The 19,390-nt window shown below is 40.6% G+C and overlaps 1 protein-coding gene across 1 annotated transcript in view; it reads right to left on the bottom strand.

Annotated features, from left to right (window-relative positions):
- Positions 1-17,241, bottom strand: part of AFF3 (AF4/FMR2 family member 3) — a 280,973-nt gene extending 263,732 nt beyond the window's left edge. The window contains exons 1-3 of the mRNA XM_040584169.1: positions 17,189-17,241; positions 15,590-15,710; positions 9,436-10,233 (exon numbers count right to left, since the gene is read on the bottom strand). Of these exons, the coding sequence (XP_040440103.1) occupies positions 9,436-10,233; positions 15,590-15,710; positions 17,189-17,241 (972 nt within the window). The remainder of the gene's footprint in view (positions 1-9,435; positions 10,234-15,589; positions 15,711-17,188) is intronic.
- Between the last annotated feature and the right edge of the window lie 2,149 nt (positions 17,242-19,390).

Raw genomic sequence — 19,390 nt, 5'->3', positions numbered from 1 at the left:
CCTGCATGTGAAACATTTACGATTTGGTGCAAGACAGACATTCATTATCTGCTTACAGTATTTTTCAAACAGCCCTTCTCACATTGCACTTGGCCCTCCATGCCATGCCTTTTTTTCTAGACAGCACACTTCTGCTCTGGACTGCTACTTCCATGAAATCAGAAATTAACCAGCTAATTTGTTTTCTTGTATCAGATGTCCCTGAGATTGTAACTAAAATTGGAGAAGGCCTCTTAGAAAATAATGCGTTACTGTCAAATCATGGCCATTCTATATACTTGTTATTCATATTGGTTTTGACCACATTTGTAATCAACAATCTCGCAGCTGTCTTCCCCTTTTCTACTTCAGGACTAGAAGTTGTAGCAGTCACATAAAGCTGTACCTGCCTCTGCACCTGAATGCAGTTGTACGGCTAGCTTTAAGTAAATGCAAAATTTGATTAACAATAGATTATGCTGCTGGTATTTGAATACTAATAATCTCCAGCACGTGCAAGAAAATAACCCCATCATCTTCAACATCTCATTTCAAAATAGTTACAAAGCAGAGTGTTTTAAATTCTATCTCTCCTTAAACATATGTTAGTGATAGGAATTCACAAGAAATACTCTTGGTTTTCTTCTCTTTTTAGCTACATAATCTTCCTTTACAGCCATTTGCAGTAAATGCAGAGGAATAGGAATAGCAGGGTTTGGTTCTGAGACAGAATGCTGGATCTCGGTATTCCTGACCCAGTAGCTCAGTGGCCTGAATATTTTTTCTGTATTTACCTTCTGAACAAAACGTGGTGCAAAGCCACCTCACACCGAGACTCCATCCCTCAGAGAAACATGCTGGTGGGGAAGGAAGAGAGTAGGGGCACGTACGAGGGAATTCAGGAAGGGAATGCTTATCCTAAACCATGTAAGAAGCAACCTCAGCCTTTCTGGCATGCTAGTTTTAACTCATGAAGTAGAAAGGTACCATATTTCAGAACATGTGATTGTTATATATAAAATACAATTAAGAGATTTTAAACTACATGAATATGTAATGTACATATTTCTTTACAGATGCATTTTTCTCCAGACAGGCCGGTGCCTGCTTTAATTTGGAAGCTATCCATTTTCATACAAAGTTAACCAAGAGTGACAGGAAACCAGACGCCTACGTTATTTATCTTTTCTGAACTTAAAAAAAAAAAAAAAAAAAAAAAAAAAAAAGGCAGCCTTCTGTTAATTACTTTTCTAGGAAGCTATTTTGTGATACCACAGGGATAGATCTTCCATATTCAGAAGTGCTACGGAAATGACAACTTTATGACATGCAGGGTGAATAAAGTATGTTACATGCAGATATTTAAGGGTATATTTGTCTTCATTTACTGTAAGTGAATATGTGACCAACAATAAAGAATTTAACTGCTTCTGGCCTGGCTGGTTGCATTTACAACAATTACTGGAGGTCTGACCTCTTTAACCTTCTACATCAAGTGGCACATATACATTATTTATTTAGCTGGAATTAACAGTGATCTGTGAAGCTTGCTGTATTTTCCTTTGGTTCTCTTGCTCATCAGTCATAACTGACCCCCATGAGTATGTTCAGTGGTGACAGTTCCATGTCACTCTGATTTATGAAAGATCAGGGCAACTACAGAACAAAGCAGTAAAATATTTTTCATGGCTATTTAAAATTTTTTTTTACAAAAATCCTAAACCACCTTTACACCCTACATGATCCCCTGTAGATTGCTGTGTAAACAAAGAGTAGACAGAAATGCTGTACCCGTGCTATAATTACTGGAAAGGAGAATGTGAGTGGGCATTAATAACTGCTCTGCAGGAGCAACAAGGGCTTGGACTCCACACCTGACTGCACACTGATACAGCACTCCAGTGTTGTGCCATGGAAGGTCTGAGAAGCAGAGTGCATCTAAGTATTTCACTGGTAATCTGAAATCCACAGCAAGCCCACCCTCAGTCTCTGTCTGGACCCTAACGCTTTCTAAGCACTCCTTTGTTTAAGGAACAGATGGGGAGGAGATGCTCAGCCGAAACCTGGCGCTGAGGACAGCTTCTGGTGGCTGCAGGAGCCACAGCTAGAAAAGGACCGCTTTCTCCAGCTGCTGAATATCCTTACAGGCCTGGGAGCAATTCATGTTAATGGGGCCAAAGGTGGAAAAGTGATAGCCATGCCATGTATCTTCTGAGGCGCATTTCACAAGGAGGTCTATTAGACTACTTCGTTTCTGGTAGGGAGGATTTTTATTACAGGCAGTTACCATCATCATAAGCACTACAATGGATTTAAAAAATCAGACAAAATGTGCAATTAAAAACTGTTTTTTGTAGTTCTAGAAATCTTATTTCCTTCATCAATAACTTTAGTGCTTACCAAAAGGAACTAAGGAAGCAATTATACAGGGTTGTGGACATTTTTATGCATGCACTTTTGTATCAGCTCCAGAGCTGATTCATAAACCAAACCACCCACTTCTCGGTGGGGGGCAGGAGGAATATACTTTACTCACAATGAACCATATTCCTCCATCCATTTTGCTTTCCTTTTCCCAAAAGTGGTTACTTTTCCAACTTCTGAACAGATGGAAAGACCAGTTTTATCAAAGGGAAGATCTGACTTACGAGAGACCCCAAAGAACTGCTCAAAATAATTTTTCAATAATTAGAAAAAAACAACGTCAGGGAAAACTTGCAAAAAGGCAGGTGCATGCATTATGGAATCCCCTTGACAATCGTAAGTTTACATCCAGTTTCAAGAGATTTTTCTGTGATGATAGTCGTGCTACCGGTGAAAAACAATGAGGAATAACAAGTGATTCATGGTAAGAAAAAAAGAATAGCACGTACCATATGGTAATCAGTCCATATAGAAGACTTGAGGCTCTATGCAAATAAATCCTTTCTTTTCAAAAACCTGTAGATAAGTTTAGCTAGTGCTTTCCACACCTCCCCCTGCCCCCCCCCCCCAAAAAAAAAAAAAAAAAAAAAGGTTGGTTATTTAATTCAAAAGGGAAAATAAACTTATTTCACTGAGGGTAGAAACAGTAAAGCTACCAAGATCTAAAAGTCAAGTAAAGGTGTCTAAACAGTGTTTTCCTTTACAGGAGCTGCCACGCAAGAATAACTGGAGACATTAGGCCCACTGTGTTCAATGGAACTGCCTGCACACGCAGTCGCTGTGTGCCTTGATGACTGCAGGACGCAAGAAAGGCAGAAGCCAGTGTCACAATTTGAAAACTATACCAAAAATCCATCTTTGCACATTGTGGCCTCCGCTGTGTTTGTTAGGAATGTTTCAAACACCACTCTGTCTGTTTAACACCTCCTTCTTTGCAGTCCTAGTCTGCTGAACTCTCCTACATAAAAAGAGACAGTACGTGCAGCCCTCCCACAGACACACGCAAAGGTCCTGAATAACCCATGACTAGCAGGGATCTTCGCACCACACTGCTCTTGTTGTCCAGTTCTTCCTGTTCAATGTGGGAAAACATGCTTTATTTGTGGGGAAGGTCAGTGGTACCATTACAGGGATGAATGGAACTGTGTCATCTTGTAAATGCAGCTTGCTAACTTGTTCCCATGAACATCTGGGAAAGAGAATATCTACAACTGGCTCATACTTACAGTACTTACAGTACTCAAGTGCTGTCATTGCTAACTGGCTTCTCAAGCACTGCAGTTCTTCAATAAAGTTGATAAATGGTAGAGGAGTATAAACACACTTAATTGTGTGCTTATGTCTCCAGCCTCTTTGGGCACATCCTAGAACAGTGTCGGACAGTCTCAACCTTTTGATAATGGATTCGATCTCTCCCTCCCTTTTTATCTAATAGCATCTTTAACTGCTCTTCTGTTCTCATTTCTGCCTTTCTAGGACAAAAATGAACACCCCAGGAAACAGAGAAGAAAAACCTGTATTCAACTGTTAGTCCTGCAACAGTTCAACAGACTCAGTCACAGCAAGGGGAAGGTGGCATCATGCTGCTGAGGAAAAGCACTTACATCTCCTCTAAACCATTTTCCTTCTTCATGAGATGCTGTCTCCTCTCCGCTCTCCTGTTGTCAAATGAGATGTAGCTCCACTTCTTTTTTCAGACCTGAACTTCCACCTTCAATTTTAAACTGGAGCGGAACTATTTATTACACATTCCATGCTCCAAAGCTCTCCTTAAAAGAGTCTGGTTTTGAACAAATTACTGACATTAAGTCCACATTTGGGAGGGTTTTTTCAGAGGGAAGGAAGAAGGGGAGGAAAGAGTTGTGCGGGTTTTTTGCTTTCCATTAATATGTGGGGATAGAACTGATAGGCGAAAAAAAGATTGCAGATTTAAAGAACACTTGCTAGCGCGTGTGCCAGATGCTGATAGCTATATATAGCCACTTGAATGAGAATGACTGCAGAAAGTGTCTTATCCAGGCAAATAGGAATTTGCCTGAGTAAGATCGGAGCGGGGGGGGGGGGGGGAAGTCTTCAACATTTAATCTATTGTGCATTACTTCTGCTGCAGAAGAAGTTGTGTAAGTACTCCGTGAAGTGGAATAAGAACATGTCCTCACGATGACCTTATCTACATTTCACATAAATGTGCTCCCAAATCTAACAGAATGAAATCTCTCCTTTTTACCCTTAGACTTCTAGTCATTCTTGAATACAACTGCTATTTCCTTGCTCCATAACCCTTAAAGAAGTAAGCAAAGGACAATAGATAAAGGCTTCTTCAATGTAATAAAAAAGCAGCATGCAGCCTATAAGATCAAAATCAAAAACAGAACTCAGATATAAAGAACATGATTTGCCATCTTAGGTTTTTCTCATTGTCTCACTCAACAAAACTTTAGAAAAGAGAGGCGTTTGATTTTCCTGCCTCTTTTCCTCTATACCCTAGTATCAAATTTCTTTTTCCTTCTGTCCAATACAGTGGATTTTTACTTACACTAATATAATTTCTAAGTAGTTCAAAATGTGAAATAGCAGTACTTGAGATGACGAGCTATCATTTCTACAGAGCAGTATGATAATCTTGGAAAGACCAGAAGGTTGGGTATGGATTCTAATTAATACTGATGAACCTGGCTCCTACAGATTAAATTCCCAAATGAGTAACTGCTACCTTTCCATACACAGGTCTATCCAAGTTATTCTCATTAAAACAATTAAAAAAAAATATAAGCTTCAGTCTGTGTCAAGATATTGAAGGCTTTCCAAAACTGATTAAAAATATTAAATGAGGTATTGAACTACATTAAAAATCAACCTTTTTCATGTATTGAAAAGTAATGGTCTATAATTTGTATTCGAGTGATTTTATTTCCAGTGAATAATAATCGTACTGCAGCCAACTTTGTGCCCTGTTTCTCTGAAAACCTCAAGGGATGTACAGAAGAGGATTTTGCATCCTGCTGAAGACACACACACTTTGCTTGAAATTGCTTCTTATTCTTCAGTTCTTATAGGGAGGCTTAACTTTGTTTCATTTTGTGTTTATTTTTCCACTGATGGTTCCTTCAAACTGGTAAACACAAATGAAAGTGCATAGTTATTAGATATACTGATAGATTGTGGGAAGTACTATAAGCTAAATGCAAGTGCATGGGAACAGGGGACTTGAATGCATTAGTAAGTGGACTTGCAAATCAGGAGATTTATAACAATATATTCTTGTTTCCTGGTTTTCTCTGGGGAACTTTAAGTTGCCTATAGTCACGTGATGTTCAAAATAAAACTGAAACATCACACAGAAGTGTTTATCATTTCATTTGCCCCAGCTCTGCAGGAGCTGGGGAAATGGTCATTTCTCACCATCCCCTTCTCTACTTGGCCAGGCTAGGCAGCCTCTTCCCTGCCTCCTGCCCTTCAGTTTTCCTTCCTTTGAGTCTCATGTTTTAGCTCACACCTACAACCTGCACTCACATCTTGCTTCCCCTGTTAGCATCTTTTTCCTTCGCAGCCTCCTGCTGTTCAGTCAAGCAGCTGTAGAACTTGCCTAGGCCAAACTGGAAAGTATAGGCTTTGGATGATGGTATCGCTATGAACACATTTTAAGAGCTGAAAGTAGAAAAAAAACATGCAATGACAAAATTAAGCCTGCAGGCAGAAAGCAAAGGCCATAAAAGTGGTCCAGAGGGTGGTGAACAGTGGCACAAAGTCCTGCTGGAGGCCTGCTGTTTTGATCAAACAGCACAGGAGACTTCAGATTATGCAAAACAGCCAGTAATTTCACTGTGAATTTACAACAGTGGTGTACCCCCACAGCCAATACTGGAGCCAAAACCGTTTAATGTCTTCATTAATGACCCGGATGATGAGCAGAGTGCATCCTCAGCAGGTCTGGAGATGATACAAAACTGGGAAGAGTGGCTGATACCCCAGAGGGTCGCGCCGCCATCCAGAGGGACCTCAACAGGCTGGAGAAATGGGGCAACAAGAACCACAAGAAGTTCAACAAGGGGAAATGTACACTCCTGAATAGGGGATGGAATAAGCCTAGCACTAGTACAGGCTGGGGATGACTGGCTGGACATGAGCTCTTCAGGGAAGGACCTGGGGGTCCTGGTGGACAACAAGCTGAGCATGAGTCAGCAACCCCTCACGGCGCTGCCTACAGCAACCCCCAGAGCACACTAACTGCCCTACCTAGCCTATCTCAGCCACACATCTTTTATCTTAGCAGACATAAAGCTCCATTCCACCACCTGCACTCCAGATACCCTATCCCCAAGCTCTCTGCCCCTCTCCTGCTTCCCATACTCTCCTGGCTGCTCTTAGGCAACTTTCTGCCAGTCTCATTTCTGTTTCCATATAGCTCCCCACACACTGTTGTAGCCTACTTGTCAGCCTGTTTTCCCTCACGACCATCCTACATGGCATCTCTGCTTCTCCCATGGCCACTAGGGAATAAAAGGTCTTTCCTGGCCATCACCTTTATAGCCCCCCCCGAACAAGAGACATCTAATTTTGCCTGCAGATGGTCACAGGACCATGACAGCTTTTGTGCTGAGAGCAGCTTAGAACTTCTGTCCTTAATAGGGGACAGTGAACATTTGATACAAAGGATAAGTTTTGTGAGTTTGAAAGTAGAAATTTAAAAAACGCATGGAAATTCTTACAAAACTGTACTAGAAGATGTATGATACAAATAAAAAGAATGGAAAAGCATTTTGAAATAAAAAGAAGTATGAAAATCAAAGGGAGAATGGATTGGGCAACGCTGACTGAAAAAACTTTCAGTCTTGGTCAATATTTCTCCCTGTAGCAATACCAGTGGGTAACCAATTTCATCTTGTGCCACTTGGGATGGAAAATGTTAGAACAAAGGAAATGTCAGGATAAAAGAAAAAATGCTGGGTACTTTTATCACCAGGACTCTCAGCCCTCCAACATGAGATCTAAACACTGTCTTTCGTTAGCTGCAGTTTCAAACCCCAACACCTATAGTACCTACTATTTTTATTCTAACTTGTCCATCATTTTTTATAATCACTTGGTTCTTTTTTAACCTACCAGATAATGTTTTTTGCCACTGTCCTTCTACTTCAGTTATATGTTTATATTGTGTTATCAAATACTGTTTCATTAATTCTGCATCCCATAAAATCTGTAAGAAGATGGCGAGGACTTTAGTAGCTACCCTGCAGTCTACTCTTTCCTACTGTAGCTTATGTCACTATCAGTATCTAAGCAAGTTAAAGCAATCTCAAATACGTCTAAATGTCTAGAAACTGTAGTATAAATTTACCCTTACACATTGGTGTGGATTACATATAACAAAATGAAAGCTTTCTTTCCTGAGGTAAGCAAATTTGGAATGCAAATGGTAAATCCTGAATTTCAGACAAACAAATGATTGCCTATCAAAACTCCTTTCCAAACTAGTCCTTAGAGTATTGCATACATCTGAAGGGGGAAAATTTGAAAGATCCAGACAATTGCTACAGGCATCTTCAGTTCTAACAATACTTCCCACTTGCAGACAGAAGCACAAGTCTGAAAGAGGTAATAACAGCTAAATGGATATTAGTATCTGCCACTACCTGATCTATCTGCACAATTACAGCAGTCTGTGAATGCTAAATTTGCGTATCGAATCTGGCTTACGAGCCTAAAACAACCCCTTTTCAGGAACAACATATCACCTATATGTTGTTTGGAACTGATGGAACTTTCACTTAGAGAAAAACCACGTGGGTATAATGCCTAAAAAAGCTGAGAGAAGTAATTGCTTCCAGAGAGATTTCTTTCCCAAAGTGAACCAAAGAGGGAATACAACAGTCAACTCCATTTCTGAAAAACAGGCATTAAGAAGCCAGAGAACTCCACCAAAAATTAGATTTTTCTTCTCCTTTAACAAAGCCAGAAACAAAAATGTTAAGACTAAAAACATCTCAAGACACATTACAGCTGTCAAATAAGAATAAACAATCATTGTCTCTGCTCTGAGAAAGTCACAGTGATTCAGCCAAATAGTTTAGTCCTATAAATACTATAAATTGTTTAAGTGGGAGCATTACCAATTTGCACAAAAGGATGATGTGACCATCTTTGTATTGGCATACAGGCCTCTGAGTACACCCCAGAAAAAAAAATAAATCACCCTTTATTTTTGCCAAAACCAACCATTTCCTCTCCATCCAAAAAGATCAAACAGAAAATCACAGACTCTGTAAGTGATAAAGCAAGGTGTCCTACTGGCATAAATGGAATGTGAAATAAATGAACATAAAATAAGTCCATGCAGAAATCTTTCAAATATACTGATGATAAGAGAAATGTTGTCTAGAAGCTTTTCAGACATGTTCTCATACTTGTAGCAAGGCTGGGTTTCTACAGAGGGTGATTCTTTAGGAATCAAACCTCAAATTTTCTCAGAAACTGGTTTGAAACAGAAACAGACACTATGAACTAAAAGGAGAGTCTCATTGCTGTATTCTCATCTATTCCACAGATCTCATATTGTTTAAGTAATTTACTTAGACTGTGAAACTACTTCAACATCATTGAGGATGGCAGAACTACCTCTGATCACAAGCACTTCATTTAATCATTGCCAAAGACAAAGAAGTCAATGAAATATGAACAGTTAGAAGTAATACACCTGCCTAGGAAAAGAAAAAAACCCAAACCACCAGACTTTCTATGTGGACACTCAGGGAAAAAAGTCCATGACATAATACACACTACTAGAAAACATGCCATTGTAAGAACCGTTACCATTGGGAAGACAGTGAGTATTTCACCATTGGGATATCTCTACATTACTGCGAGGCTGCTGTTTATAATATACCATGTCAATATTTAAAAAAAAAAAAATCAACATGCAAACTAATATGTTAAAAATGTGTGAAGAGACAGGCGCAGTTTGCAGTCCTAAAGCAACATCCATCCATCCATCCATCTAAGGGCGCATGTCATAAAAAGCATAAAACCACTTACCTCTTCTTGCTTAGGAATGCTGAACTTGGCTATCTTTGACTTGGTCCTGGACGAATCAGGCTTATTAGAAGGCACTCCCCTATATGACTTGGTTGTCTCTGCTGGCAGCTTCAGCTTTGGAGACTCATCAGGAGCCTGGTCTTGACCATCCATTGGCCTTACATAAGCTGTTGGTTTCTGCTGAACCAGGCTGGGCTTCGAAGCAAGCGAGGGTGGGAAGTTTTGAACGCAGTGCCCGCCACCATGCTTTGCTGGCCTCTCCTGTGCTTGAGCTCCTCCTTCCGAGCTACAGTTGAGCTTTGCTGGCTGCTGCACTCTGTTGACATTGTCTCCTAGCGTGGCTCTCAGCGAGCTTTGCTGGGCAGTATTGGAGGAGGAAGAGGTGGGACTCGATGCATAGCGTTTTAGTTTCTCCAGACTGGATTTCTGGTTCACCAGTTTGAAGTCACCCTTGTGTGACTCCAGCGACCGGTGCCCGTGCTTGCTTGCTCTCTGCTGGCCATCTGAAGTGGCATTGTGCCCCGCCTTCTGCCAACCCATCGTGGTGCTTTTGCTCTGCTGGGCAGATAGGGCTGCTGGTGTGGAAGAAGTAGTGCTTGAAATGGGAGGAGGAGGCGGTGGTCTGGAGTCTGCAATAAGATGCTCATCGGGCTTGGGGAGAGATGTCTGAGGAACCCCAGGTTTTGGAACCCCAACAAGGTGACTCTGGTTTGATCGGTCAGTTAACAAGTCTTTCATTTCATCATAGTTGCCCAGGGTGTTCTGGATGCGATTCGAGAGCTCATCCCCCTTGTTAGTCTGCAAAACAAAAATTGAATGTCCTGCAAAGTCAACCTAAGGAAACCAAAATTCCCTGCATGCTTCTGCTGAAATCCTTACTGAAGTAGCACATATAGCAGCAGTGTTGAGGGATGAAATCGAAAATCTTTATTGTCTCTGAAGACACTTGTCAACATCTTAAATCTACCCTGAACTGGAAAAGCTATAAAGGGCCTTAGAGTATATAAAAAAAGAAATCTATCACTGATATCATGCTGTAGTTAAAGTATATTACCTGGAAACTAGAAAATTTATTATTGCAACTACACAGAATGGTTTGGATTAAATCTGACCATGATAAAACTTTTCCTATACCCACTGCAAGCTCTTCTTCAGCCATGAATGAAAACACTGCATTCCCAATTTCCTTCTCTCCTGCCTAAGCTTTCACATGGCATCTGGGAAGCCACACAACATCCAGGGTAAACACTGGACGAACTCGCCAGTCTAAGGCAACCAAATAGTGAGGTGACTGGAAGACATCTCGTGGGACAATGGGAAAACTACAGATGATAATGTCCCTTCTTTGAAAATACTGACAGGATGCTCACTTTCCTTTTTTTTTTTTTTTTTAAAAAAAAAAAAAAAAAAAAGGTGAACAGAACCCCTCAGATTGTTCACATTGCTCAGTGCTTGCTGTGTGGAGTAGGGGGAGAACAGCCACCCTCCCTCCCCTTTAAGATTAATCATTGTCTTTAAAAATCATCCATTTTCTTCCTGACTGAAAAGGCAGAAGCTCCACAAAGAAATAAACAAGCAAATAAACCATACTGGAAAATATTGAAAACTCTTGCTTTAAAAAGCCACTGTAAGCAAAAGGGTGTATAATTAGCATTTATGCATCAGAGGTTTTTTCTGAACCCTGCCAAGATTCAGGCATGTGATGTCCTTTGCTTTACATTTTCAGAGCAAGACAGTAATGAGCCAAGGTGTTCTCCTTTCTCACTTCCAGCATGGGGTCTGGGTGGGAAAGCTCCCATTGGCTTCAGAAGGCAAAGCTTTCCTCTCAAGACTCTCTGTTTCAGAGGAAAACAGAAAGAAGGAGAAAGAAGGGAGTAAAGGGGGTGGGGAAGACCCTCTTAAAGTTACATAAAAATTATGAAAGATGTAGCAGCAACTTCAGTTACTCTGCAAAATTGGGGGTATTTTTGTTTTTAAGCCTTCAAATAAAATTGAGTCACTCTAACAAAAATGTAAGGGAAACTCCCCCAGTTCAGAATCTTTTTTTAGGGTTTCCTATTAAAAAACCTGAATCCAAGCAAAAATGCTCTGTAAATGAGTGCAGTGATTGCTACGTGCAAACTTTCAGTGGAAGCATTCCCAAGTCAGACAGTAGAAGCAGTCCTGTCTTGCTTGAAACTCATCCCTTCAAATTTCAAGGACGCTACCTTGTAACTACATAAAATACATTACAGCTAGCTTTCCAATATGCATTTGTTACAATGCTAACAGGGCTGGATATATATCAATAACATATATTGAAGGGAACTGGGAAGGGAAAATCTCAAAAGTGTTGCATCCAAAACATTGCTTTGCAAACTTGGAATAATATGGCTCTGGCACTACAGCCTGATCTCTCTGCGTATGCAGCTGTTGTTGTCACAAGGACAATAACCTGCTATGAAAAGAAATATGAAGCATTAAGTCATATTTAATTAAGTGGCTTAAAAAAAGGGTGTTCCTTCACTTCACAGGAATCACACTGATGTCCTAAAGAACAGGAAACTATTTATGAGGCTTCAAAAGTGGGAAGCATCACATACATCTGAATAGAAAAAACGTTGGAGATATACTCATGTATCTCCTGGGGTCAGTTAAATGGCTTCCGCACTTGGGCATCTCCTTGACCAGCAGAATTATTTTCCAGAAGGCATAGAAATTTTTCCTTTTACACAGTGGATCTCATCTATGCTTCCAGTGGATCCTTCACTTCATGTAGTTACCTTGCAGAGATACATTTTTCCAGCTTCCCTCTATGGTGGGAGATCTGCCTTTGGGCTTGCACCCAGTCTGATTCAGCCAGCATGTATGTGAGGTTTCGTTCCCTGCCAGAAGCACAGTGACAAGGACCACCAAATGGAACAGGGCCCCTGACACCCACAAGTCCTCTCCAGCACAGAGAGCTTGTGGAGCAGCTCTCCACCTGGCTGCCTCTAGGTCCATGAACGTAAGAGAATTTACGTGCAAGTTATGTCCCTAGGAAGTCCAATCTAGAAGGTCCATTCTTTCTGATGGCTGCTATTTGGATGAGAAGGAAATAAAAGCCTAATTGCAGATTATCTGTAGACTATCACTAGTCCAGAAAAGTCAGCAGACTGTCTTCTGTATGGATGTGATGTGATGTGAAGGTCTCACAGAGACACCTCATACTGAGACAGCCCAGATAAACACCAGAATAATTGCAGCAAACTGATCTAATGCTGGTACCATGGCACATGCAGACAACTGGTTGGTGTTGTTTATTCTTTCTGGATACACTGGGGACAACCTGAGGTGAGAAGATTTTGTCTTGAGCTGATCTCATCCAGGAGAGTTCACATACATCCTCTTGGGAACAAGATGGGATCTAAGGTAACTTGTTATGAGCTTTAGATGTAAGAGTTTGCCCTATTATTTTCTTGGAAATATTGTTTGCCTTATTTAACCATTCACAAAGGGAAAACATGATCACAAAATAAGTAGGAAAAGCATCCTGTGCAAACGTTTCTAACTTGCAGTGCTGTGATATTCCTCTGCAACGAAAGATGAATCCATGCATTTGAAGACCAAGATCCAACACTTCTAAAAATAAATCTGATGGTCGCATGGAAGGCCATCAGAATTTTTTTCTTCATTAAAAATACTGATATGGTTAATGAGGCAAGGTATTCTGTTCAGGAAATATCCAGAATGAATTTCCTACTTTTTCACGCCCTGTAAAAGACATTTTAAGTAAAAGACACTGGATTTCCTGTAATCCTTCATAAAGGGTTGCTATGGATACTTTGAACAGGATAAGGGGCAACCTGAAGAGTCAGGATTTTTCAGAAAATCTGATGTTACAGGAGTAGTGATACATGTCAAGGTGAGAGAGGACATAAGATTTAAGAGATTTCCAGCCTGCCTTTGATTTTCAGATATGGCCTTCTGAATGGCAAATCCTTTGGCTTTAGCTCATGTTTCTCAAGCTGTGCCGAGGAATACTGAATTTAATCAGAGTTGCTGTTAACGTCTGCTGTAACTTCACTCTTCTCTGGAAGCATCTGAAACTTGAATATGATCTTCAAAGGCAGTAGGAGTAGGTTTCAGTTCTGCATCTACAGAAAGGTTTCCTCTTTTGCAGTTAGCCTCTCTCCACGATAAGATCAAAATGCTCAAGTCACAGCTCTGCACCCTTGCACCCCCACACTGAAGGTTCACAAATGTTTGGATGAGTTCAGACAGCCCAATAGCCCATTGCTTGTGCAGACATGACATTCAGAGTATGCCACTGCTGAAGTTTTGATGTCCAGTACTGTTAGAATGACTGGTCATCCCTAGCAGTTGTGACTGTCACACCAACAGAGCTGTGAGCCAGTTATACTGCTGTCCTGGGCTTTGCCTCCCTCCACGTCTCCTTGACAAAGCCAGCTGTAGGATGTATTTCTACAGCACCTTCTTTACATGCTTGTCTAAAATACAGACATGGTGTTCAAAGAGAAGGAGCATGGATGGAGTCATTATTCTGATCTCCCCATAGGATACCCACTCATTACCCTCCCTGCTTCTAAAGACAGCAATGATTTTCCTCCTATTAAAGTTGGTGATGTTATACTGTGGTTGCGTAGGGGTGCCTTCATACTTCGTAACTCAAAAACTACTGCTGCATCCATGATACATGAAGCCTATGCCATGACACTCAGCACACTGGCACACAGGCAATAATCAAAGTGCACAAAATATTCCACCTATACCACTTTGATAAGTGATTTAAGCTTAAGTATTACCAACTTTAGGTTCCCCAGAAAAAATGGTATCAGGCGCCCAGAAAAAGGACAGGCCCTTTTTGTGAGAGGTCTAGTTGATGGGGCCTACCAAACGGAAAATTACAAAGTTCCCATTGCAGCAGAGCCCTCACAAAATGCCAAGACACAGCTTTTCAGGCTTTTTTCCATGGATTAGCTCTTGACTGCTTTCACAGCAGACTTTTTCAAGTGGAGCCTTGAGGAGTTCAAGACATTTGCCATGGTTTCTAAATGCCTTTGTAATGAATCTGAAATTTGGGCAGCTGGAGGTCAGCTTCAAGCCAGACAGAGCTGTCCTCCATCAAAGGACATGGTTTGAAAGTGGTGGATCTTTCTTTTTTTATTAGAAACAAACAACAATCTGGAAGAACAGCAAGCAAAAAACTGACCCTGGAGCATGGGCAGAAACACAGAAGCACAGAAGTCATGTGCAGAAGCCAAGTGTCAGGTCTCAAACAGGACACTTGGAAAGAGGCACTAAAGCACCCAACACATCAAGGACAAGTGGTGCTGCGTGGAGGGAAAGGTTTCACAACATGGTGGTGGTAACAGTAACTTGGACGTTACCGGAAGGGCATAGTAGAAAATACAGGATGATGTTTTGATGCACACAGGCAAAGTCACTGGGTTAGCTGGGGGAGAGGAGCAACCCCTGTGGGATACCACACTCTGGTCCTGTTCACAAGGGCTTGGTTTGCAGACTGCAGCAAAGTGCAGAAGATCCTGCTTGACACTTCTAACAGGGAGTGGGGAGACAGTTGTGCCTCATTACAGTACTGTTACCAAGAGGAATAAAATGGGGAGCTGAGACTCGTACGTTACTCCTGCCTTTGGTGAGGGTATGTCTAGCAGACAAGTTTTGTTGGCAATGCTTATAGAAAAAAACCCCACCAATCCCACCAAGATATTTCCCCACATTAACCTTGGTCAGAGCATAATGTTTACTGCATTGCTTGACCTTCCCACACAGTTTTAACACAATTGTTTTCTTCTAACTGTGGCAAAAACAGGGCACTGTCACCTTCACCTCCTAGTTTTAATTCCATCTCAGATATTAAGATATTTCTAGCTTATTTCATTCTTGTGTGCTGCTGAACATTATAAGAAGTTTTTATATACATATATATATACACACACCCGTATATAAATATGTATATATATACACATACAAAATCTGATTACATATATAAAATCTGATTCTCAATGAACCATAAATGTTCTCTGTGGATTTTGTGAGGCTAGCACTTGTGGAAGGGTCCTGAAACTGGACAATGCCTTCTACAGGCTGCATTGTTGCACTGTGGAATAAATAAATAAATAAACAAAGAACCACCCATCTGGGAAGCATCTACCTTGTATGGTTCACTGAAGAGGGAGTAACTCATGTTAAACGCGCCATCCTCCTGCTGGGTCTCCTGATTTCTTCTTTCCCATTCTTTCCTTCGCAGCACGTTTCTATCTGGCTCATAGACACTGCAGCAAAAAAGAGGAATAGCTTTTTAAGAGTTAAAAATTAGCAGGCAACATATAAACCAGCATGAATTTAAAAGTGAAGAACTCTGGTTTGCAGACAGATGGCAAAAATAAGCAAGAACATGAATCAGATGAATGCCAGTCCAAGCAGGCTGGGGAGACTCAGGTCTCTGGGAACACTAGTGCTTTCTTCACACAGAGAATAGATAATTAAATTCTTACAGAAGAATAAAAAAGAAATCACAGTGCAGGATCTAGTCTGTGCAGAAGTTATCTGCTTGAAATGTGACAAAGGCAATATATAAGTAACTTTGACAAAGACTGAAGGTACTCTTAAGGCAGATGGTAATTACAGCTATGAGTAAATAGAAATTATGAACATATTTCCACTTATGACATATCCTCTGAGTGTTGTATGAGAATGCTCCTTTTTTCACATGGATGTGTTTCTGTAGTGATTCTTTCATTAACTAGCTCCCTAAAGAGCTGTTAAAACTACATGCTGTAGTGGTTTCCACAGTTAGGCTGCTTCTTCTGATCTCTGTTAATCAGCCAAGTCGTGAAACTACTACAGAAACAATTCCTCTTTCTGATGGATTTGACACTATCACAACTTCAGAGCATGAATAAATGAATACTGGCATGATAGTGTGTGTATGGCTGGTAGTATGTAGTTGGAGAGAGAATAAAATCACTGCATTACACAACAGTATTAATTTTTAGAAATGAACTAGTTTGGCTCCAATAAGAGACATTCAGAAAAAAAATTAACTTCTTCCCCATCCCCCAAATTCTAGCTTAATGCATGATGACATCAACCAGAGAATCCTTTCCCTGAATTTCCACAGAACGACACAGGTTTGTACGTTTCAGTCTGTTACGCTTTATTCTCCTCACAAAGGAAACCAACGTGCTAATAAGGTTTACGTGTTATTTCAGGACAATGTGATGAGTATGCTGATTGCCTATTTTCCTTAGCTCAGCTAATGCCTTTCTTCTGGCATTGTAAATCTGTAAAGCAGAAATATATATTAAAGTCATGTAAGTGCACCATGTGTTAATAAGCAAAAGGTTGTCTTGCTAACCAGCTTCCCAGTTAGCAAAACATATGTTGCATCGGCTACCCACGTGACGTTACCTAGTATGCCTCAGGCAAGGCAGTCAAAAGGCCAACAGCTATCTGATACTAATTCAAGACTTGAGAGAGCTGAAAATACATAGGATATGTTAGACGCTATCAGTATTTAAAAACAATGCCTTAGCAGTCATCAAATGAACACAAAATTTTAGGTTTACTTGTAAATCCTGCTAACTCACACTGGAGCACACGGTACCCTTCCGATGGGTCTGAGGGCATCTGAGGGCAGATGCCAAACGCTGAGCAGTGCTCCCAGACATGGGGGTTGTTGTGAAACACGGGGTTTCAGCACAGCGGGTTGGAGGCAGCTTCCAAGCACCAGTTTGTTTATTCCACTTACAGGTGCCTGAGGTTTTTTGGATTTATCCCATACTTGTCACGAGCAAGACACATTATTCACACCAACACTCTCTCTTTAAAAAGAAGTATAATGAAGAGGCACTTGTAAGGATGGAGTTTGGGGCATGGAAAATGCCTTCCTCAGGGAAGAAGGGGATAGTAAAGGCCTCCCCATGGGGTCCCTGTGAGCAGAGATTATCTGCTGCACACAGTGCTGAGACCAGAGGCAGAGCAGTTGTCATTTACAGCTACGTGAGCAATGGTCCTCAGTTACTGACTGCACCATGGTGTCTGAGCATACTTCCATCAGTTAAGTCAGGATAAAAGACTTTCTAACAACCTCTGTGCCTAAAGCAGACTTTCTGCCACATTGAATAGCTGTTATTAGGTTGGGGTTTTCTGGATTGCAAGGATCAGGTTATAACTTCATCCTCAGCCACATCTCCCCATCCAGAGCCTCTTGAATCTTTGAGACACTTTGCATTTGGACTCTAGCCTGCAGTCAAATAGAGATGGGCAGCTCCCCTGAGATTAATTATAATACTGATCTTTACCTGGTTTCTAGGAAGTAAACAAATGCAACGTTCTTCACTAAGCCTCACACAAATTTAAAAATGCACTGGTGTGATATTCCTAAAGTGGAAGGACATTTTTATCCCTTTATTTGATGGAGACATATTTGACGAAGACACACCAGTTGTCAGACCTCTGAACCCCCTTCCTGAATGAGAAGTTCACTGTTGGAAATGCAATCCACAACCTCCAATAATTCAGAATGATTATGCAAATGGAAAAACCATGTGACAACGCCTAATATGCCATCTATAAGCAGGAAGTTAAGAAGAGCTACAAGTTGAGAGTTGTATTCCTTTAGTAATACCAGATGGCAGAATTTCTAGCATTTGTGGGGCTGCTCCTTATTTGCATAAATATTGCAACAATCACATTTCCTTGAACATATCTCACCAAATGTATTTATTTGTTTTGGTTCAAGGAGAATACTGCCAACTATTATAACTGTCTTTATTGCAAACACATCAGTTAATGGAAAATTATTCTTATTAATAGTTTTCTTCCTTCTTTTTTTTTTCTGTAATTTGTAATTTAAAACAATGCCAAATGTAGATGTACCTTTTTAATCATCTACACTGTGTGTCTTTTCCATAGCCATGAAGTCATGAAGAACAAGTTCATGCGAATCTCAAGATTTTTTCTTCACTGGGGAATGTGTGCATATGTGCTTGATGTATGCATATATAGGTAATACATGCACGGTTGCACATTAGTTTATTAATGAAGAGTTTTCCTAGTATGGGTCAAAATATTGAAGCAATTTTGCAAGACTTAGAAACCAAAGAACACGCAACCATTCATCTCTCAGAAGTCAGTGTCATTTGTATTTGTTTCATACAGGTCAAACTCCAAAAGGATGAATTTATATTTTTTAAATGGTATATTGTTATTTTTAAAATGCTGCATCTGTTTCAAATTCATGCTTAAAGGACATGAATTGTAGCATGAGTAACAAGTCAAACACTTGCAAAGGTTATATATGAATAAATGTTGTATTATAAAAATTAACACTGTCTCAAATTTAGCACATTGCTTTAAAAACCACACTTTGATTTATCTCAGCCCTAAGATCTGCCAAGAGACACACTGGACTTAACAATTAATTATGTCTAAATACCAGTGTCTCAGGCTCAAAGCACTTTCAGCCCACCATCACCACCACATGGTCACAGCAGCCCTACCTTCTCTGCCTCTTCTAGGATACTTTGAATAATTTTACTCTCAGGTATTTTGCAGATCAGGATACCGGTGGATTGCAAAACTTCTCTGAGTAGGTGCGTTTAATAAATTTCAATCTATTGTGATGCCTTTTGGGAGATTACCTTGATGGCTACCCACTCTGGTTGCGCACTGGATGAGCATGGCTCCCCATGAGACCAGCCTGATGAGGACAGCCCAGACATGCTGGTGCCTGATGGGAGCGCAGCTGCAGCACCAGCTTCCCCACAGTACTGGCAGAAATGCTCATAGCTTTCTTCACACTACTCCTGACATCAGAAGGAACTGTTTCCTTTAGACCTTAATGAAAAATAGACAGAGATGGCTCAGGGGACAGCCTAGGAGCAGAGCAATAACCTTACCTGAAAAACCTGGGACTGGATTTAATTTCCTACAAAGTCCAAAGAGTTAT

The sequence above is a fragment of the Falco naumanni genome, chromosome 2 (assembly GCF_017639655.2).
Source record: "Falco naumanni isolate bFalNau1 chromosome 2, bFalNau1.pat, whole genome shotgun sequence".
Classification (NCBI taxonomy): domain Eukaryota; kingdom Metazoa; phylum Chordata; class Aves; order Falconiformes; family Falconidae; genus Falco; species Falco naumanni.
Note: the sequence above shows the minus strand (reverse complement) of the source record. Positions and strands in the feature narration are given on the sequence as shown.